Genomic DNA, 22,851 nt, shown 5'->3' on the forward strand with positions numbered 1-22,851 from the left:
GATTTAGGGTCAGTAGAGGGGGGGGGGTTAGGTTTAGGGTCAGAAGGAGGGCTAGGGTTTGGCGTAATGCTATCCAAAGGATTGGGGTCAGCAGAGGGGGAAAGTTAGGTTTAGGGTCAGCAGAGGGATTAGGGTCAGGCGTAAGGCCATCTGAAGGGTTAGGGTTAGAGCCAGCAGAGGGGGAGGGGTTAGGTTTAGGGTCACTATTGAGGGGGTTAAGTTTAGGGTCACTATTGAGGGGGTTAGGTTTAGGGTCACTTTTGAGGGGGTTAGGTTTAGGGTCAGGAGTGTAATTAGGGTCAGACGTAAGTCCAACTGAAGGGTTAGGGTTAGAGCCAGCAGAGGGGGAGGGGTTAGGTTTAGGGCCACTATTGAAGGGGGTAAGTTTAGGGTCACTATTGAGGGGGTTAGGTTTAGGGCCACTATTGAGAGGGTTAAGTTTAGGGTCACTATTGAGGGGGTTAGGTTTAGGGTCACTATTGAGGGGGTTAAGTTTAGGGTCAGTATTGAGGGGGTTGGGTTTAGGGTCACTATTGAGGGGGTTAGGTTTAGGGTCAGCAGGGAGGTCAGGGTTAGGCGTAGCTGCAGCCACTGCTCTAAACAGTCAAACAGTCAGGCATTTTCCTTTATTTTGCCCGATTAATTTTATCCTCAACCTTTGCAAGCCTTCCAGGGTCAGCTGCCAAGAAGCATCCCCTCGGCATGATGTTGCCACCACTGTGCTTTACAGTGAGGATGGTGTGTTTGTGGCGATATGCAGTGTTTAGTATCCGCCAAACAGTTTGTCTAATGGCCAGAAAGCATACTTTTGGTCTCATCAGACCAAAGAACTTTCTTCCACTTGAACATTGGAGTCTCCCACATGCTATTTGGCAAACTCTAGTTAAAACATCCATTATAGGCACTGCACTCATCAAACATTTCAGCTCTATTGTGCACTCAGTCCCATTATTTTTAATGCACTAAGTCTTCCTCCTTTCTAGTTTTTCATGCCTGGACTTTGTTGGGTTATTAATCTGAATCTTAGGCAGCAGAATAAATGTTGTGTTCAGTAAATTCAGACGTCTCTGTGGTCAGGGAGTTTGTGTTTGCTGTCAGATGAAACACAATCAGCAAACATCATCATCAAACGGCGGACTGATCAGCTGATTGTCTAAATGACCTCTCTCTCTCTCTCTCTCGCTCTCTCTCTCTCTCGCTCTCGGGTGAACTTGGTTGCGCGCGAGGGTTCACAGAGATGTCAGGGTCACAAACAGGTCAGCCAGCGCGCGAGCAGCGGGAGGAGGAGAGACACAAACACGCGCCGCGGGACTGTGGGTGTGTGTGTGTGTGTGTCAGCTGTTAGGAGACAAGCTGCTGATCTTTCATCATAAAACGAAGAATAAACATTTGACAATGGTTTATGAAGTCTGATATCATAAAGGGGTTACTTCCTGTTCAGTTGTGCTTCACTTGACTCATAACCAGGACTAACTCTGGGTTTTTCCGGTTGGAGGAAGGAGAACCGACTTTCCTGGTCTGGTATGTGAAGAAATTTGACTCCAGTGAACTTTGCCCACGTGTACAGCATTAAAAATGAAATATTAAACTAAATTATATCAAAGAAAAGCAAAATATAAAGTGCAAAGAATCCAAAAACAGGTAATTATGCAACATGAAGATTTATATACAACACATGAAGACCAATGATGCTAACTCATTTACTATTAACATTAGAACATTAAAAATATCTCTTGATTAATTTTATTCTAATTGTTCCATGAATCAGATGTAAACTCACACTTTTGGCACCAGCAGCAGCAGGATTTTTTTTTTCAAAGAGCTACAGAAGGTCTCACACACATAATTCAGCATGCATCAGTCCAGACAGCATGAAAGAGTCACCCTCTAAAAATTGTATCTGAGTGTTTGGATGTGTTATGCTTTTATTGATATTATAAATCAATCATGGTCAATGTAATTCAGCTTTTTTGGGAAAAAAAAACCTCTTTAATGTCAACGTGTAAACAGATTTCTTCAAAGTAATGCCAGTTAACTGAAATATATGATGTTAAATAAGTGACTGCAAAAATATTCACCCCCTTTCATATGACTGACCTAATCCAACAGAGGTCCAGCCAACTGGAGCTACAGTCTGACAGTAAGTGAGATGGGGATCACCTGAGATGGCAATGTTTTGAAAACAATCTCTGTGCACACGATACCGCAGAAAACACCTGGCATACATACTACGCTGTAGTATGTATGCCAGGTCTGTAGTGGGCAGTGTGATTTTGCAATGAACCAAAACACATGCATGCGTAGAAACCCTCCCTCCCATAGAGCATCCACCCATGCATGTGCAAAAAGCCCTACTCGAGCATGGCAATTGACTGCAACCATAGTGCACATTTGTGTTTTCAGAAAGTTGTGTTTTGTCTGCATGGAGACAGGAGCATTTTTAAACTCTCCACTCTGGAGCTAAACTTGCAAAGCAGATGGATACGCCCGTTTCCTTGTTTTTCACTGGCAAATCCATCTTGCAAAGCTCCCATCTGAACCATCTGGGCCCGGTTAGAAAGTGACAGGACCAATCAGCAACAAGGGGCAGTACATTCAGGCGTAGCAGAGTCGTGACGTAAACAAGCAGCAGCAAGAGCTGGTGCAGTTATGAAGGAAGAGATTAGCGTGGATGCTGCTAAAGTGCCAGTTTTATGTGAACTTGACAACATTTCTTCATTTAAAGAAGAACAAGGAACAGCAGTGAGTTGTTGTGTTTTAAAAACGACAAAAGTCGAGTACTTACATGGCTATAATCGCCATGTTTCATGTTATTCCTTGGTAGCTCGCAGCGCAGCTCGATAGCTGCTACGTCACATGTTCGGTTGCTCTGATTGGCCCGTAGAGATGTGATAGACAGAACATTCACCCAATCATACTCCGAGTTTTTTTCAAAGCCTCTGCCTTTTCTCAAATGTTTCCTATTGAAGCTTTCTCAGATGGATATGTGAAACAAATCCATCTGGCGTGTCAGGTTACTCTGGAGCTATATCAAACACGTTTGATATTTACAATTCTAGGTCACAGTGCCGCTGACGGAGTACCCACAACAACCAATGAGAGCGAGCGGACCGGGTAGCGTCACAGCCAGATTATACGTACTTTCACCACTCACAACCATTAACACAACTTTAACTTAATTTCAGCCAGGATTTCATCCCGAGTCTTTCCCTTGTATTTTGATTTTTGCTTCACCTGTAATGCACGCCAGGACAGCCTGTTGTGGAGAGACAGCAAGACGGTATGGACAGACATCCGTGTTTTGTCTTTTTTTTTCTGAAGTCACGTGATCACACAAGGTCGTAGGCAGGTCAGCAGGTGTGTGGTCTGGCTGAGTCATCTAGTGTGTGCGTTCAGAGGATTAAAGATGAAAAATCTTTGGAAATTGTCCTGAAGTCTGTGGTCTCCCACAGTTTAAAAATCATTCCAGATTTAAAAAATCATGTAATGTGTGGCCAGCCTAAGCGAGGCCACCAAGACACCTATGACTACTCTGAAGGAGTTAGAAGCTTCAGCAGCTGAGATGAGAGAGAGTCTGCAACTGTTGGCTAGGTACTTCACTAAAGCTTCATGGGAGAGCGGCAAAGAGAAAGCTAATGTTAAAGATAAGTCATACTGAATCTCGATTTTTGCCATCAGACAGGACACTATGTTTGGCAGACATCAAACACCACATCACTACAAACGCACCATCCTCACTGTGAAGCACAGTGGTGCCAGCATCATGCTGTGGGGATGCTTCTAGGCAGCCGGACCTTGAAGTCTGCTAAGGTGAAGGGTAAAATGAATGCGGCAAAATCTTGGAGGACAATCTTACTGTCCCCATGCAACCTGACAGAGCTTGAGTAGTTTGCAAAGAAGAATGGTGTAAAGTTGCAGTGTCCAGATGTGCAAACCTGACTTAGACTTATCCACACAGTCTCAGTGCTGTGATTGCAGCAAAGGTGGCTCTTCTAAATACTGAATTGAAGGGGATGAATATTTATGCAACCACCTATTTTACTTATTTTTATTTAATTGACAGTACTTTGTAGAAATCTTTTTTCAAATTTACATTTTTTCAATCAATAAAGCCAAATTCTATTGGCCACAGAACACAGGCTGCACAGCTCAACTCTGGCAAACACACATGGTCAGACTGTTGATGCAAAGTTTTAAGGATCACAGCAAGCATTAAGGCTGTCCACTCATAATCGGATCTCCCAGAGAGGTTGTTAAATCCAGGAGTTAATAGGGCCTTTAACACTAGTCATACTACATTACCTGACTTTCAGCAACATTTAAATAGTGAGCTATGGGACCGCCTCTATTAAATTTCCCTGGAAAACAGATATCATTATTTAATATCTTCTTGGGAGCCTTTCAGGGGTGCGGCCCTTTCTTTGTGCAGGCCCAGTAGGTTTACAGTTTGAGTTTATGCAGCAGTAGTTTTTTGTGAGTTGTAGCTCTGCACTTGAACTTCCCTTCACCCTCTCCATCTTTATCACACCTGAGCAGCAGAATCCTGTTGAACACATTCACACAGTCATGAGAAAAACTCTCAGCTACACCATGAGCAGCTGGAAACCCACTCACTCTGGACATACATCACCCGCCGCTGTCCGTCTGAGCAGACAGTAAACAACCATCTCTAGGTCCAGAACGGTTTAATACAGACTGTCAATACAATTATAAGATACTTGTATCAGTAGGATTAATATACTGCAGAAAAATAAACAATGCATGTGGAATTTTCATGCTCTGCTCCTGACATGATGCCTCAGTTTCTCAGTTTTCTTCTCCAAATTTGGCAATGAATTGGTGATGTGAGGCTTGCATGCAGCTGTTCAGACATGGAAACCCATTCCATGAAGCTCCCACTGCATCATTTTTATGTTTAAATTAATACGTTAATGATTAATAAGTTCAGAACTCTTCAGCTATGGAATCAGTGAAGAGTTGGAGATTTCTAAGCACCATATGCCTTAGCAGTTGTTGACCCCGTTCTGTGGTTTTAAGTGTCTATCACTTCATGGCTGAGCTGCTGGTGTTTCTAAATGCTTCCACTTTTATAATAAGATCATTTAGCAGGGATGAAAGTTCATGCACTTTCTTATTGTAAAGCTGGTATCCATCACAGTATCACTCTTTAAGTCACTGAGCTTTTCAGAACGACCCATTAGGATCACAAATGTTTGCAACTGGAGACTGCATGGCTAGGTGCTTTTATACACCTGTGGCAACTGGCCTGATTGAAACACCTGAATTAAGTAACAGGTGTAGCCAAATACTTTTGTCCATATAGTGTTTGTGCCAAGTCTATTTTAGTGGAGCCTGCTGCCTAAATGTATCAATCCAAATAGAGCAGACTCAAACAGGAAAAAGAATGTACAAAACATCTGGTCCTTTTCAAAATACAAGTCATTTTTAAGCTGGAAAACCACAGGATTTCATTTGACACCACACGTCCTGTCTAGGAAACAAACATTTAACTGCCTGTGGTGCTTACCCATGGTAGAAGCAGAAAAAGTAATGGATGGAACCATGAATTCTTTTTTTTAAGATATGATATTTGTTTTTCATGCCTTTATGTTAGAGAGGAGGAGGACAATGGATTGAGTCAGAAGCAGGGAACCCGGGCCACCCGCACACATTGGGCTCGACCCAACCACAAGCTACTTGGATTATGCAGCAAGACAATGATCCCAAAACAGTCCACCTTTGAACAGCTTTAAAAATTTGAAGGTTTTGGTGTGGCCTTTTCAAAGTCTGGACTTCAAGTTGATTGAGATGCGGAGGAATGACCTTAAACAGACCATTTATGCTGAAAAAACACACCAGTGTGGGTGAATTAAAGCAATTCTGCAAAGACAAGTGGGCCAAAATTCCTACACAGTGATGTGAAAGAGTAATTGGTAGTTATTGCAAATGCTTGCTTGCAGCTGTTGCAACCAAGGGTGGAAAAAACCGTTAGGTTTAGGGGGCAATTATTTATCACATAAGAGCCAGGTAGGTTTGGATGTTTTTTTTTCCTTTCATAAATGAAATCATCAAATATATTTGTCTATTATTAAATTGCTGGATGATTGAAAACATTTAAGTCTAATAAACATGCACAAAAACAAGAAATCAGGAAGGGGCAAATATTTTTTCCCAGCACTGAAATTGTGTTTTGCACTTTAGGGCTACCGTAGAATTAGGACTGTCTTCCTTAATTGTCCAAAATAGTGAGAATACTCAAACTTTGCTCTGAGTGAAGTTGATAAAATAAACCCACAAGGCGACCCAGTTGTGGTTTGGTTAGGTGGCGGTGTGAAGTCAAAGGATCAGCAGTGAGTCTGACTTGCAGTGATGGGAGATCAGATGATTAATAATAGATGATCAATGTCTGTATCAGTGATAGTCGCCGTGCCTTCACTGGGGTGAACCTCAGGGCGCACACAGTCAGCCAGAACAGACAGATCATCCATGTAATGTGTCGCTGTAAAAACAGCAGCCAAGCTGTCTCACTCTGACCGATTGGCCCTGCCACACACACGCAGCCACGCACGCGCGCACACATACGACCTGACGTTATTGCACGTCGTAAAAAACATGAGTCCAAGCGCGCAGTGAGGAGGATGTGGTGTGATGAGCGCCTCCTCTGCTCTGTGTTTACTTTACGCGGCGGAGGGATAACCTTGCGTGCGTGCGCGTGCGCGTCTCCCTCCCCGCCCGCCTGCGCTGACCCAAGTTTGAACCCTCAGAGAGAGATATCATTTTTATAACGCACACATGCGCGAGGGTAAAGTCTTGTTGTAGATTAGGAGGTTCAACGTGAAACAGAGTGATAGAAGCGAGTCACCGAGAGGACAGACGAGTGTTTATCACCGAGTCATCACTGGTGTTTTTATTGAAAGGCAATACAAAAGAATGACAGTCATTCTATGGACGCCCATTCCTGCCAATAAAAATATGAGACCAGCATTTATGAAGGAAAAATCTCACTTCTTATTTATGGAAGGAAAAGTCAAAATTATTGGAACATGTAAGCAAAATGACGAGTAAAACTATCTTATAAAACTGCATTAATTTCTTACTGTTTCAACTATCTCATAAATTCAACTTTTTGTGCCAGAGTTATGACACTTGCCTAATTTTGAGCCCATAATTCTAACATTTTAATATAATTATTTCCATTTTGTTTAATAATTTATTCTTTTTGTTGCTTTGGATTAATTTCAATTAACCATGATTAAATGACACTCATCTTTAATCTATATTAATCGCGTATCATTTTGCAAGCTTGGCGATGCGTTAGCCAAAGTGCTAGCAGAATCCCAGATGAACATATGCTTTGCGCTAATGTTGTATTTTAAGCTGGAAGTGCTTTGTTGAAGAGAAAACTCCTTCCTGCAGAATGTGCATAATACTTTATGTCAGTCGACTGTTCCGTCTCGGAGGTTTTTTGTACTCAAATTTCCCATTGAGAGGGCCAACGTGCTGTTTAGGGTCTTCCATATTGATTTGGTTGGTCACTACCGGATCAACGGCCCATTTGCGCATTCACGGCAGTAACCCTACTTGGACAGACTGCCCGAAATGCGTTGCCAGAGACATTTCAGGGATTTTGAGTCAATCTGTGCTGTAGATGGGTTAATTGCATTAAAAAATTTTAATCAGATTAATCATGAAGATGGATTAATCCGCATTAACGCATTAATTTTGAAAGCCCTAATATATATATATATGTATATATATATATTTAAATTAGGGGCTTATTTGAATTGAACAAATGAATGCTCTCTGGCTTCGCTTCCAGCACCTATGTGCATTCTATGTGCTTCCAGCATGAACCTGGAAGTGCCCTTTTAGGTGCATTTCTCCCTCATTATGAGCAATTTATGAACAGGAATGGTCACTTTATAGATTAAAATAATTATTTCAATACAAAAATCAATGTATTGTATCTTTAAGAATACTATCCCTTGTAACTTTGGCTACTTGCACTTTATTTGAAATATGTGCCTTTAATGAAACTACATGGTTGGAGATTTATATCCTCTCTTTTTCACATGAAGGTAAATCAAATTTTACTTTGCAACTCCCACAGGTATCGGGGAAAAAAGGTATCCATAACATGTTTTATTTTCTGTAGTTAAGCTAACGTTATCACTTTCAATCTACCAAAGGTTACACATTTCCTTTCAAAATAAAAGCACATGTTTATTTAAACAGTAATTAGAGCACACTTTGCTTAAGACAGTACAGGTTACAGAGTAAAAGCATGACATAATACAGTTTGTTGATCCATTCCCTTAGCTTAATAACAAAGAGATCTGGGACTGTTGGACATCAGTGAGTCATTTTGTACATGCACTTCTGCATAATTCATGCAGCTGTCTCCTAGCTCTAGGTCATGGTTTCAGATCCCACTGGTGTACCACCTCTCTGACTTCATTTGATTTAATATTCAAGATAAGTGCCAAAATGTGGTGCAGAACATCTGACAACACAGAATTTCAAAATGCCAAATATCTGCATTTCAAACACACAATTAAACTGTGATACCATTAAAATTCCGTGATTATTCTCAATCTTTAAAAGTTGTATTGTTTCACAGCTGTCAGCTGATCCTTTCAAACACTAAAAGTGTGATTCCCTCCTTCAAAATAAAGTCAGACGAATGAAGACCTGGGGTAAACTTTGAATGGCACCAGTGAGTCCCACATGGAGAGGGATTAAGACATTCTTCGAGCCTCTTTTCCTGGTTTTGAAGCAGCTGAAAATGTGCTGCTTAAAAGCTTTTAGCTCTTGAATGCATGCCGCCCTGCAGGCATGATTACTGATCCCACAAAGCCCAGCTAATGACTGTGTAAACTAGCTGCCTGATTGCCAACAAAGGCGTCCTCCATTGTCTCACGGGGACTCCTCACCTTTTCTCAGTGAAATTGTCTGCGTGCAACAGGAGGTAGGGATTAAAGATGGGCTCTTTGGAACAAATGGTGAGGCCAGTCAGCCAGTACAGGCCGGAGGCGGAGCCCAACGACAGCCACAATTAAAGATGAACTTTGAGTGAACTAATTTATGTGAGGGAGGAGAAGGTGAGAGGCTGACCGCGCTCCCTGCAGACTATAAAAGCTGACGATGAGCAGCCCGGAGCCTCTGACGCTGACAGAGCTTCTCCTGCTGCAAACATGGCCCTGAGCACGCTGCTGGCCACCTTCCTCTGCACCATCGTGCTGCCCATCCTGCTCTTTCTGGTGGCGCTCAAGCTCTGGGAGGTTTACATGGTCCGAGGCGCAGACCCGAGCTGCTCCCGCCCGCTGCCCCCCGGATCCATGGGCTTACCTTTCCTAGGAGAGACGCTGCAGCTCATCCTGCAGGTAAGCTCACCTTACAGCGCCTTAAGTCTGCTTTAACATCGCTGATATCTGCAGAGGAGGCTCATCTTAAGAAGGGTTTAGCATGGATCTCAGTAGTTTTACCTGTTGCCTAAATTTAATCTCCACTAAAGCGGATGAAGAGAGTTATCAATGATTCAGTGTAGTGTTGTTCCATTTGAACTTATTGATTTGAACATATTGTGCTTTCGAAGTCATAATTTTACGATGAAAACACTAAATTATGACCTAAAAAGTTAATATTGTAAGATAAGAAGTCAACTTATGATATTAAACATCCAAATTATGATTTAATAAGTCAGATAACGTGGAAAAAAAAGTTAAAATTCTGAGTTTAAAAGTTTGAAGACAAGCAAAAGAAAGAAAAGTCATTTCTATTAAGTAAAACAAAGGAGCCAAAAGTTGAAAACATGGGGTGAAAAGAAGAAATTCTGATGATAAAAGAGTAAATAATGACCTAAATGCAAAATTGAATGCTTTAAAAGTCAAATTGTATATAAAACATTGAAAATTTTGGGGGAAAATGCCATAATTATGCAAATATATATCTCTATATGTCTAAATAATGAGAAACAAGTAGGTATGATAGAAAACTTGTAAATAAAAGAAGTAAAAGAGGAAATTCTTATCATCTTGTCATTGTTTCACAAATGAGTTAAAAGGTCAAATTTACCATCAAAAAGTGAAATTATGAGATTAAAGTAAAAATTGTGAGATAATAAAATCAAAATAATAGGAATATAATATAGATAAAAAGTTGTAAATAATAAAGTTAAGGAAATTACAAGACAAAAAGTTACAGTTGTGAGCCTAACTTGATATGATGAGAAAGAAAAATCTAAATATAAGTTTAGAAATAGAAAATTTTAAGAAAGAATGTTTAATTATGAAAAAATATTGACCAAAATGTAAATCATGGGATTAAAAGTATGAATTATAGCGTAAAACAAGAAATTTGTGAGATAAAAAGTCACAGTTAAAAGTTAGAAAGGAGAAATGGTGGCACAAATCATTGAATTTGTGATATACTGAAAGTGATCATTGTGATGCAAAACTTCATAACTATTAGTTTAAAAGCCAAAATTTTGAGATGGAAGGTACAAAATATGGCATTAAACAACAAATTTGTGAGCTAAAAAGTCAAATTTACAAGATACTTTTTCATATGTGGGATAGAAATGTGATAAATGTTGAAATGTATGGATTTCACTCAAATTTTTTGACCATCTGTAAACTCATATCTGTTACTCACTGACTTGTGTTGATTGTGCGTAATTGTCTACCTGTATTATCAGTGTTTGTTTACCAATCCTCACTGTCTCTGTGTTTGCAGAGGAGAAAGTTCCTGCGAATGAAGCGGCAGAAGTACGGCTACATCTACCGCACACACCTCTTTGGGAATCCCACAGTACGCGTCACTGGAGCTGATAACGTCAGGCAGATCCTGCTGGGAGAGCACAGGCTCGTGTCAGTGCAGTGGCCCGCTTCCGTGCGCACCATCCTGGGCTCGGACACGCTTTCCAACGTGCACGGAGCCCAGCACAAGAGCAAGAAGAAGGTCAGTGCACTCTCCTGGAAATTCAGAGTTGGAGTTCTCATCTGCTCAGTGAGAGCCATAAAGCCATCCATCCAGCTTGTAGTCTAATTATAGTTCATCAGGATCTGATTGCAGTCGTATCAGTGATAGAATCCAGGATCTTTGTCCCAGCTCAGTAAGAGGTCCCAGCTCTTTTGGCTCTCGAACTGCTCCTCCTTTGACACCATTTTGGCTTTAAAAGTCAGGCAAATTAGATATTTGTGCATATATTTTAAGGAAAATTTTCAGTACAGGAATACAATATTATAATTGTAATTGCTTTAATAACATAACTGGTATACCAGAGAGCACAAGGTGTGCCTGGCTCCAACCATTTACATAAGAGCTGGGTTATGACGGACTTATTCGTATCAATAAAAAAAGCAGCAATAACTTTCAAGTTATTGTCTTCCTCAAGCTGCATTATCATTCTTTATTCCCACCAGGGAGCTCAGCAACTAACATAAAAACAAGCTATCATAAACGTCTTATAAAACTGTCTGAGGTAAATAATAAAACTGAACCAATATTTAGCCTAAGTTTATGAGCAATGATTTTATAGGAACGTGTCCTTCTTAAATGACTGATGGCTTTAACTATAAGCCATAAGAAGTGCCTTTTAGGGTCTGAATTAAATAGTTTATTCTGAATTTTCTTGCAGACTTTATGGATTAAATCTTCAAGTCTTTTAGATTTATCCTACCAGAAAAAAATCTGCATTAATACAAGACATTTTCTAAAAATAACATCCATTGTGTCATCATTAAAGGGGGAGGATATCTGCTTTAGTAACCTTACTTGTCCACATTTATGCATAAATGAACCTTTTAAAGGGTTTTCCAGCTATTTGACAGTGTCATCTTTGCAGCTGCTGCACAAAGGATTAAGTGAAAACTAACTTTGACTTAATAAAATCTTTCAAGTAAGTATTTGCAAATAAATTTGCATTTGGATCTGGGTGAAAGACCAAAAAACCTAGCTTTCCAGTGCAGTGGCATCCATTATAATGTAATCTAGTAGCTGCATCATAAGTAATGAAAATAATTACATTTATATTTGCACTTGTAAGTGCAAGAACGCCTCTAAAATAACAAGCTTGCTTTAAAAAAAATCAGCTGTAAAGGCTTAAATAAAGGCATTTTTTATCATTTGCACTGTCTCTATAGGCCTTAATATATTAAAATTAAATTATTAGTACTTATCCAAAATTTTGCACATGAGATGTTAACTAATTCTACTCTTTTTCCCTCCAGGCCATCATGCGAGCCTTCTCCAGGGAGGCTCTGGAGCTCTACATCCCCGTCATCCAGGAGGAGGTGCGGGCTGCAGTGAAGGAGTGGCTGGACAAGGACTCCTGCGTGCTGGTTTACCCCGAGATGAAGCGGCTGATGTTCAGAATTGCCATGAGGATCCTCCTGGGCTTCGAGCCAGAGCAGATCAAGACGGACGAGCAGCAGCTGGTGGAAGCTTTTGAAGAAATGATCAAAAATCTGTTCTCGTTGCCCATCGATGTTCCCTTCAGCGGTCTGTACAGGGTAAGAGAGGAAAATGCCAACCTAAGCTCCTTTATGAGGTTTAAAATATGCATACATGATTTATGCAGGCAGGTCCAAGCATTATAAACAGTCAAAATAGGTTGATTCTTTGATTTTTCCATCTCAAGATTGAAGTCACAGTAAATGCATTTTAAGAGCTTGATTTTCAACTGGAAAAAATCTATATTGATAGATGCACGCTGAAAAGCTGAAAACAAACCAACAGCTGCCCATGATGTAAACAGGATGCAGTTCTGAAATTAATCTTTTAAGTTAATTAATCTTATCTTATCCCTTCTTTCTCCTCCTCTTCTCTAGGGTTTGAAGGCGAGGAACTTCATCCACTCCAAGATTGAGGAGAACATCAAGAAGAAGATGCAGGAGTCGGACAAAGAATGCAAACACAGAGACGCTCTGCAGCAGCTCATCGACAACAACAGGAAAAACGGGGAACCAATCAGCATGCAGGTACGGATATGATCACGTTTCAGTAGAGTCTGTTCTTATCATAAGCCGTCGTACAGTCAGTCCTAGACTCATTTCTTCATTTCTGTCTGTAGGCCATCAATGAGTCTGCCACAGAGCTGCTGTTTGGAGGCCATGAAACCACAGCCAGCACAGCCACCTCTCTGGTCATGTTCCTGGGCCTGAACCCGGACGTTGTGGATAAACTGAGACAGGAGCTGATGGAAAAGGTAATTAACAACATGCTTCTGCAATCTAGGATACTTCTCATCAGTGCTGTTTTCATCTCATGCACATCGTTGACCGTTTTTCTAAGTAGTGTATAAATGTCAACAAAAACAATAGAAAATCCAATTTTTTAATGCATTTCTATGAGCCAAATGAGTTCACAGAGTGAACTGTGGAGCTGTGAGAACTGTGATTGGCTCTAAGTGTTGGAGGGCAGGACTTGGCTATATGGTCAATTCTCATACTCAAACATGCTTCTTAGCTAGTATGAAGTCCCTGCGTCTTTTAAGTGTAGTAGACATGGATCCAGTTTGAAAAAAGACAGCACATTTCAGACATTTTCTAGCTTTAAAAACCATACACATCTCTAGGTTCTGCACTGTGGTTGTTTGCTATTGTCAGACCATATTGTCGCTGCAGTGAAATGGCAAAGATAGCTGCACAGGGGACTTGGTTTGTTGTTACTGTTTGGAAAGTGAAGAGGAATTGATAAAAAACGGGTCAGCTTTTTTGAAGAATAGAAAATAAGTGTTTGATTGTGACACAGACTGTTGTTTTGTCAAGGTTGTCAATTTTAGAAGTATTTCATTGCTTCTCAATGTTTTGAAAAAATTAGTTTTTGTTGTAAATATTTCCTTTTAGCTTGGTCTGATATAGATAATGTACTGATGGCCTGCTAATATTTACAGTAACATATTGGAGGTGTTTATCAGGATGTACACAAGGGTTTCATTCCTAGAGAGAGTTTGTCTCATTGAAGCTTTCTTGGTAAAGCTCATTAAACCCTGATCAGGATAATTAGACATGTCTGAGCCCAGGAAGGCCAACAGGGCTAACCAGCTGATCTTGAGTCGACAAGTTTTCAGTTTGAGACACCAGCTGTAAATGTAACTGGATAAGAATTTACTGTTTTAAAGCCAGCATGATCTCATCTTCACCACCAGCAGCTTTAGCCGGTTCGTCTCCTGACATGTCTTATTGTTTGTCTTCAGGAGGAGCAGGGCATGGACCTCCACAGTCTGGACATCGAGTCCTTGGAACAGTTGAAATACACTGGCTGTGTCATCAAAGAGACTCTGAGGATCAACCCTCCTGTTCCCGGAGGATTCAGAGTGGCTCTCAAGACTTTTGAGCTCAATGTAAGTTCACAAAGATCTCTACATAACACTGTTATTATTAAAGCTTGTAGAAGCTCAACCAAAGACTAAAAATCCATAAATATTCATGCACAGTTACATCAAGCTTTAGTAATAGTTTAGTCCTTTTCCTGCTGTACAAATTGATTAAGATTGGCCACACAAAAGATGATTCTGGGAGACTACAGACATAAGGACAGTTTCAAACCAGTTTTCATCTTATAATCATCTGAATGCACACACTAGATCACTCAAAAGGCTGTTAGACCACATACCCTCCATTTGTAGTAACTTCACAATCAAGATTCCCTGCACATGAGATCTAATAGAAACTTGCATGACCAAACGTGGCTCTGAGAAGAAAAGCAAACATGAAGGATGATCAAAATCGTTGGCTGGTTGTCCTTGCATTTGCAAAAATATATATTTAAAGAAAAACAAGAATAAGAATGGGGATAATGTTTTTTTGCTTGGCTGCAAAGCAAATTTCACTCAGTTGAAGCCGAAGTTGGTTCTTGAGGTTATTACTTTGGAGACAGGCAAACCTGGAATCAGCTTGATATTTATAATAAAAGGCTGATGATTGTAAGAGGAGGAAAATTTGGCCTAAAGTCAGACTTAAAATCATGTTTGTGGGCACACAAATGTGTCCAACTCGCTACAGTAGACGGTGATATCCCTCCTTCAACTGTTTACAACAGAAAGTAGTTCCAGTTGATACACCATCCCCACTGTGAAGCATGATGGTGGCAGCATCATGCTGTGGGGATGCTTCTCAGCAGCCGGCTGTGGAAGGCTTTAAAAGTAGAGGGTAACAATTTAGAAAGCAGCTACCAAGAACAACTTTACAGCTCTGTGCATTTCTTGCACATGCTGCACCATGGCTGCCCAAAAGGAGGTAGCTTTCTAGGGCCAAGCATCATGGGAGGCCCATTAAAGTTAGCTAAAATATGTGACTGTATCGATAAATCAAATCTGGGAGGGGATATGTACTGGGCTTTTCATGGGCCTAGCCATTTCTGTGGGCAGGCTGTCTTGCACCTTACTTTTGGTTCAAATGTAATGCACAGCAACTGTGTAGCTCTTGGAAATATCTGAAGGCAGATGCCATTTGGACATTTGCATTGCTTAGTATTTGTTCTCTTAGACCTCTAGGTCAAAGCCTGACACAGGGGCTGCTGAGCATGCCAAGAATGCCTGAGGCATCAACACGCAAGAGTAAATCTATCTCCAACTACGTTATCTAAGAGTGTTAGTCTGGCTTCAAGAAATCAGTGCAATTTCAGTCAGACTTATTGTTTTAAAAGTCCAGTTTTAGTCAAAAGAACATAATATGACTTTTTCTAACTGCATGTGAACATGGCACTTTAATGAACTTTTCCTTTACCCTCCTCAGGGTTACCAAATCCCAAAAGGCTGGAACGTCATCTACAGCATCTGTGACACCCACGACGTAGCTGAGATCTTCCCCAACAAAGAAGATTTCCAGCCGGAGCGCTTCATGACCAAACCCACCAGTGACTCGTCCAGGTTCCAGTACATCCCATTCGGAGGGGGATCCAGGATGTGCGTGGGGAAGGAGTTTGCTAAAGTCCTGTTGAAGATCTTCCTGGTAGAGGTGGTCACAAAGTGTCACTGGACTCTTCTAAATGGGCCACCCACCATGAAAACTGGACCTACTGTTTATCCTGTGGACAATCTGCCAACCAAGTTTACCAGTTATGCACAAAATTAAACCCTAGAGTGAAACGTGGGGTTTCCCTAAAGTCTGAAATCATCTGTGCTGCAGTATAATCAACTCACTTTGGGGAGTTTTTGAAGCACTGGGGTGCTGTTAGAGAATAGATCAGACTCATGAATTTATTTAGAATAATGAGTCGTTTGTTTTGGACTTTTTAATGTGACTCTTTTGGTATTATTTGTACATATTGTAGATTCTTTATCATGTATATCGAGATGTTAATACATTGGACTTGTGTGTTTTTGTATTAAAGAAATGAACAAACTAAACGAGAGGCACTATACACAGACAGGAACACTTTAATCAGCTCAGAGGTCTATCTATAGGACTATGTACATATGTAATGTAGAGGCTGTTTATATAACTTTTCTATTTTACCCAAACTTATTTATGTGACATATGTTATATTGTATGGGCTTTTTATTTAATAAAGCTGTTTATGGAAAATATATTTTTGTTCATTCATTTAAACAGTCATCAAAATCAGAAATATTCTCTGACCATGTTCATGCATAATTAGCACTGCCGAATTCAACAGAGGTCCAGCCAACTGGTGCTAGTTGTCTCACAATAAATGTGAATAATCTGAGTGAAGTGAATGTGTCTCAAGTGACTGTAGTTTAAAGACACCTGTGTCTTGGAAGATCCAGTCACTGGTTAATCAGTTTTCCTAGCTACCATTACACCATGAAGACAAAAGAACACTCCAAGCAACTCAAAGAATGGTTATTGAAAAGTAGAAGTCCAGGGATGGATGCAAAAAAAACTTCAAGGCTCTGAACACCCCCAGTGTCCAGTTTAATCCATCATCAAGAAATGGAAGGAATATGGCACATGTAAATCTGCCTCGACCAGACCACCAAGACACCTATGACTACTCTGAAGGAGTCACAAGCTTCAGCAGCTGAGATGGGAGAGACTCTGTATACAACAACTGTTGCCTGGGTTCTTCACCAGTCAAAGCATTATGGGAGGTTGGCAGAGAGAGAGAGAGAGCTGGTCTGATGAGACCAAAATAGAGCTTTCTGGCCATCAGACAAGACACCAAACACTGCACATCACCACAAACACACCATCCCCGCTGTGAAGCAAAGTGGTGGCAGCATCATGCTGTGGGGATGCTTCTCAACTGCTGACCCTGACAGGCTTGTAAAGGTAGAGGGTAAAATGAATGCATAAAAATACAGAAAATTGTGGAGCGCAATCTTATTCAGTCTACAAAAGAACTAGGGAGAAGATTTACAGTGCCCCCTTTCTGATTCCTGATTGTTTTTGCATGTTTTTCACACTTAAATGTTTTGGATCGTCAAACCAATTTTAATGTCTCACAAAGACAACCCAAGTAAATATAAAATGCAGTTTCTTAATGATAATTTTATTTATTAAGGGGGAAAATCCAAACCTATTTGGCCCTATGTGAAAGGTAATTGCCCGCCTAGGCTACAAGATCTCAAAAAGAAACACATCATGTCACAATCCATAGAAATTCAAGAACAAATCAGAAACAAATACTTTTTTCACAGCACTGTATTTAACAGCTATAACTATACAGAAATGATTTAAAGACATAAAGATGAATGTTCTGGAGGGGCCCAGTCAAAGCCCAGACTGGTTTCCATGCAACCTGACAGAGCTTGAGCAGTTTTGCAAAGAAGAATGGAGTAAAATTGCAGTGTCCAGATGTGCAAGCCTGATAAGATGTATCCACACAGACTCAGTGCTGTGATTGCAGGGAGTGAATGTTTATGCTGCCACTTATTTTACACAAAATATTTTTATTTGACATTACCATGTAGAAATCATTTTTTACTTTTTGTCAAGAAAAGCAAAATTCTGTTGACCATGATTGATTTATAAAATCAGTAAGAGGGTAAAACATCCAAGGGAGTGAATACTTTTATAGGCACTGTATAAAAGGCAATCATGTTGATTCAATAAAGTCAACATGCTTTCAATGCAGGGTTCCTTATAGCAAAGAAAAGTTGTCCAGTACTGATCAAAGTACTGTTTCAGCTGCATCCACACCAATCTACCCGGCTACCATTGTTTACAGGTTTGCAGTTGCTTCAACGAATCCAGGCCAGTAGCTTCCACCTCCTGTCTTCTCAAAGGATGCTGATTGGTCCGGTCACAATCTGACCGGGAACAAGCATTTCAGTTTGAAGCTCTGCAAGATGACAGGTGTGGAATCTGGACAATCCATTGACTTTGCACAGATGGCTTGTTGGCCAAAAATATCCAGCAGGCAAATACTCATAAAAGCAAAATGTAGTTTTTAGTGTTCCTTTTTTCTGGTTTTGGGTTACATAAATTTTACTTTTTAAAAATTGCCAGTAGTGAGCTTTAAAGCTGTTTTTCTCTGGATGCATTATCTATTTACACTTGCATATTAGCTGTATTTTTCTTTTTTTTTTTACCTGTACTCTGAAAAGGTCTGCTTAAATAACATCTTAAAAACTACATCTCTTACGCTAAGTGTCAAAGAGCTGCTAAAATTTGTCAAATTAAAAACATGTTCAGTTTAACTGTAAATAAAGAGGTTTAACAAAGAACTGTCATTAATTTGAAGTCATAACTTTATTAACAAATACAGACGGTAACAGTGCATATATTAAAAACAAATATTTAAACTGCAGCCATCATACATGTGTGGGACTGTTTGGAGTAGAATGAGCAGCTCATTACACCTGGTGGAGTACGCCGATGATAGCTAATGTATTTACTCTGTACATACAGAGTGTGGGTGGTCCCCTGACATGCTCTCACTCACATTCCTTTATCCTTGCTAAATCAATAAGTAGTGAGGAGAAAAGGAAAATAGGAGTGAAATCTGGAAAGCATAGAGGGAGTGAAAGCAGCAGCAGCAGTGCAGAGGGCTGATGACCGTGGCAGATGAGCAGACGGAGGGTGAAACAGAGTTCATTCTGATCAGTTCACTTTCAGGGCACTGAACCCGTATAGACATCCAGCGGAGCGGCGGAACTAGGCCAGTGGCATGGATTCATGTTAGCTGCAGGGTCACAGATAAGATTTTTCCTCCCTTTAAGGACAGTAAAAGGTTAATGGATGACTCCAGCTGCTCTTCATGTTACAGGGTACAGTTAACAGCATAGATCTGGTATATTCACAGCTGTGGCCCTAAGTTTTTTTCTTTGCATGTTCTGGGTTTTCTTATACACAGCAGGTTTTTGAGTTGCTTCATTCGATTGCTTCAGTCTGCTGGAGTGAAACAGGCTGTAATGTTTGCAACATAAGTCCAATGAAAATGCTTGTTTTAACCTTGAACACAGTCCAGTAAAGTTAGAAAATTCTTCAACTCTGCCAATATTTTCCCACGTTTTTTGCGGGTATACAGTAAAACATTGAAAATGCTGGCACATAAACAAAGAAACAACTAAAACTTTCTTCTGGCAGCTGAGATAAAGTTTTCAGTTGACCAGAAAAGGAAAGGGTGTTTTCTATGGTACGGATGTCATAGAAAGGCCTAACTATGAGGCCTACTGATCTTTACCTCCAAAATATCATCAGTTTATCACTGAGTGAGAGTGAATGCATGTGCAAAATTTAAAGAAAATCCCTCCAAGTTTCACAAGAATGACCTGGAAAGCGAGAGATAAATATAAGGCCTAATGACTTTGACCTTTGACCTGACATCCAAAATCTTATCCTTGTGTCAGAGTGAACATTTGAGGAAAGTTTGAAGGAAATCTGCATTCTTAGAATACAGCATAACAAGTATGACCCTGATGGTCAGGCAACCCTATCACATGTGCAGAGGCATAAAAACCACAAAGTCATAACCTGCAACTCAATTATGTAATATATAAGATGTCTTATATATGATTACTTTGCAGGCGATTGCAGGCCTCCTACCCCAGATTTTGCATGCTCTGTGCAGTGATCTGCTTGCGAAGCATACTACAAAGTAAATCGCTCCCTTTTGTACTCTATCCTAACAATTCCCTTGCATTATATCGGCTTTATCCAGAAATGCCACCTAGTCTAGATATGCTCTGTGTCTATTTTCAGTGCAGTCTGCTGCAAAACCAAATCAATCCACTTAGAGCAGATCGATCCAAAACAAGTACAGAGTCCTGATAGTAGATCACCACTATCAACTTTAAGTCTCAACCTGTGGCACCAGTCAGTCAGTCAGTGGGTCACACAGCTACTATGCATTACCGTTGATGAAGATGAGTTAACCTTTGAGGTGGAGAACCACAGAATTTTACATGAAGCTACACATTTCTACAAACCTAACCCTTTTAACCTCTTAATGTACTAACCAATGGTAGAAGTAAAAAATCACTGAATACTCTCAAAATGAATGCCAAATCAACCCCAGAAAGGCTTAATTATCCATTGCAGCCTATGTTGACTTCCAGAAGTTGTTCATCTCAGTGAGTAGTGATGCCCTCTGGAGGTTTCTTTCATCTACCCATCCAGATGATGTCTGCCCTATTTTCTGGTGCAGAGAGTGCTATGAAGTGTGGTGGCTCCACCCGTTGATTCTTCCTAGATGATTCTGGGGTGAGGTAGGGATGTGTCTTAGCCCCTACGCTCTTCAGTACCTGCAGAGACTGGATAATGGGGCGGCAAAAGGGGCAGTGAACTGTGGGATGTCTGACCTTGTGGGGGCTTCTACCTAGCTGAGTGAGGAGGCTGAAGTGTTGGGAATGCACATCTTATGGGCAAAACTAAAGATCCAAGCATTTGGGGATGCCTTGGTTGCTGCCATAGAGTCTGTGTCTGTGAATATTGAGAGTGTGGACGTTGTAGAGCAGTTCACCTACCTTGACAGCTTAATTTATCAATCCAGTGACTGCAAGGCTGAGATCAAACGCAGACTTGGACTTGCACACAGGGTCATTACTGTGTTCCTGGTATATGAGTAAACAGATGAAAGTCAGAGTCTTTCAGCCCTCATCTGTCTTTTTTCAGTCTTTTTTTACTCTTGTGAGGCCCGGATGTTAAATGATGGCCAGAGGTGTGGACTTGACTCCATCGTGACAACTTCTCGTGGCGCATCTTTGGGCATCATTGGGAAGACTGTGTGTCTAATGCTGGCGTGCTCAGGAGAGTGGGGATGGGAACGGTCAGCTGCCTGATACAAGAATGGCAGCTGTGCTTTTGCGGGGCTGATCCAGCTCACATACTCTGGGTCTGGTCCAGATGCTGGTGGCATGGGACGCACAGCATTCCATCTCCTGGGATGTGTCATGGAGGGGCCAGCTGAGAGGACACCTGGAGAGATGGGGTATGAGATGGCGTAGGCCTGGAGGATGGCCATCAGGAGGCCAGAGCAGTACAGGACCACGGTTAATGCGACAACGTGCCAAACCAGCATATGCTCCCATACCTGACCTGACCTTGCATGGTCTTCCCACATTAACTCTTAGCTCTGTGATTTTGTGATCTTGAGTCTCCAGGCTGGTCTCCAGGAACGCTTCCAGTTCCAGCACCATTGTTGAGAGGAAAGCATACCTGCAACACAGCACAGGCATAGTATGTGGAATTTGGGAGTTAGGAGCACTGTACCACGGTCTTTCTCTGTAAGGGTGCCTGGCTTTCCAATATTTGCAACTAGGCCATCTCAGAACTTAGTAGGTAGTTTAATACAAGCGGATAAATCCAGCGAATGTGGAGCTAAATCAACAGTTGCTCCATTATTTTGGGCTTACCCTGCTTTAGATCAAGGGTTTAGCCATAGTTACCACCAAATTAAAATTTGTTCTAATTTATTCTGAGAGTAAATATTAATCTTACAACTGCATAGCCAAATGGTAACACAACTTCAGGGACAAACTAGCTTAAATGAAGGGATTAGAGTTGACTTCTACACCTTAACTTCGGACACGTATCAGATTCAAGTAAACAAAACCACAATAATCTTCTTGGTAAAATGCACTCAAACAGGTTTCCTGGTTCAGGACCTCAAATGTTCGACAGTTTTGAGACTCTCTAGCAGCATCAAGCTTCTTGACGTTTCATGTTTTTGTCCAACACATTCCTAAAGTCTTCCCTCACTCTGTTAGTGAGTTTCAGCAGGCTGGAGGCAGCTCTAACTGGCAGATGTGCTTTGGCCTCTTTCACATGTTGTTTCTCTTCCTGGAGCCTTTCTGATTTACACCCAGCCCTCCTCAACTCCACATCGGCTTCTTAGCATTGTGCTGTTGTCCCCTGGCTCTTGTTTATTACTGTGCTGCTTGCGATTATTGGATCCACAAATGCTTAGCTGTGGTAGCTCGTTCTTGTAACTCATTGTTGATAAGGGTTGCAGCTAAATGGCCAAATTGTGAGAGTAAATTGTAGCTGACACCTTTATGTCTGACCATCCTATCCCTGCCGGTCCGGCCCTCGAACGATGTGAATGAACTTTTATGAACTTTGCCTCCTCTCCTCATTCTAAAGAGCGTCTGCTTCCCTCCATTGTTCCCCATCACCCAGCGGAGACAAAACTTTGTCCGGCCAAGGCCATTTCCAGCGAAATTTGTGACCATTGTGGTAAATTTACAACGGTGTTGAAAGAGAATTGAAACCAGCCTGCTTTCACTTAGATCCTCAGGCCTGAACATGGTCCAGTGTAAATCAATGTTATAGCTATTGAAGGAGTGTTATTGAAGGCAGCACTTTTATACAACAAACCGCTTGGTTGCCATGAACAGTACATGAGAGAGGTGAAGGGTAGAGACTCCAGGAAGCACAGCAATGTACGGAGAGAGAGAAGGGAACAAAATCAGCTCTGTTTTTCAACTTTTACCTGGTTTTG

At 41.0% G+C, this 22,851-nt stretch overlaps 1 protein-coding gene across 1 annotated transcript; it reads left to right on the forward strand.

Annotated features, from left to right (window-relative positions):
• Positions 1-8,738: 8,738 nt before the first annotated feature.
• LOC121527974 (cytochrome P450 26A1) lies at positions 8,739-16,531 on the forward strand. Its single transcript, XM_041815033.1, has 7 exons — positions 8,739-9,383; positions 10,735-10,959; positions 12,231-12,512; positions 12,831-12,980; positions 13,073-13,207; positions 14,198-14,344; positions 15,738-16,531. The coding sequence occupies exons 1-7, from the start codon at positions 9,195-9,197 to the stop codon at positions 16,074-16,076; spliced, it is 1,467 nt and encodes a 488-aa protein (XP_041670967.1). The 5' UTR covers positions 8,739-9,194; the 3' UTR covers positions 16,077-16,531.
• The last annotated feature ends 6,320 nt before the right edge of the window (positions 16,532-22,851 follow it).

The sequence above is a fragment of the Cheilinus undulatus genome, linkage group 20 (genome assembly GCF_018320785.1).
Source record: "Cheilinus undulatus linkage group 20, ASM1832078v1, whole genome shotgun sequence".
Classification (NCBI taxonomy): domain Eukaryota; kingdom Metazoa; phylum Chordata; class Actinopteri; order Labriformes; family Labridae; genus Cheilinus; species Cheilinus undulatus.

Coding starts and splice junctions, on each gene's coding strand:
- LOC121527974 (XM_041815033.1), top strand. CDS start 9,195: ATGGCCCTGAGCACGCTGCTGGCCACCTTCCTCTGCACCATCGTGCTG. Junction 9,384..10,734: donor CGCTGCAGCTCATCCTGCAG/GTAAGCTCACCT, acceptor CTGTGTTTGCAG/AGGAGAAAGTTCCTGCGAAT. Junction 12,513..12,830: donor CCTTCAGCGGTCTGTACAGG/GTAAGAGAGGAA, acceptor CCTCTTCTCTAG/GGTTTGAAGGCGAGGAACTT.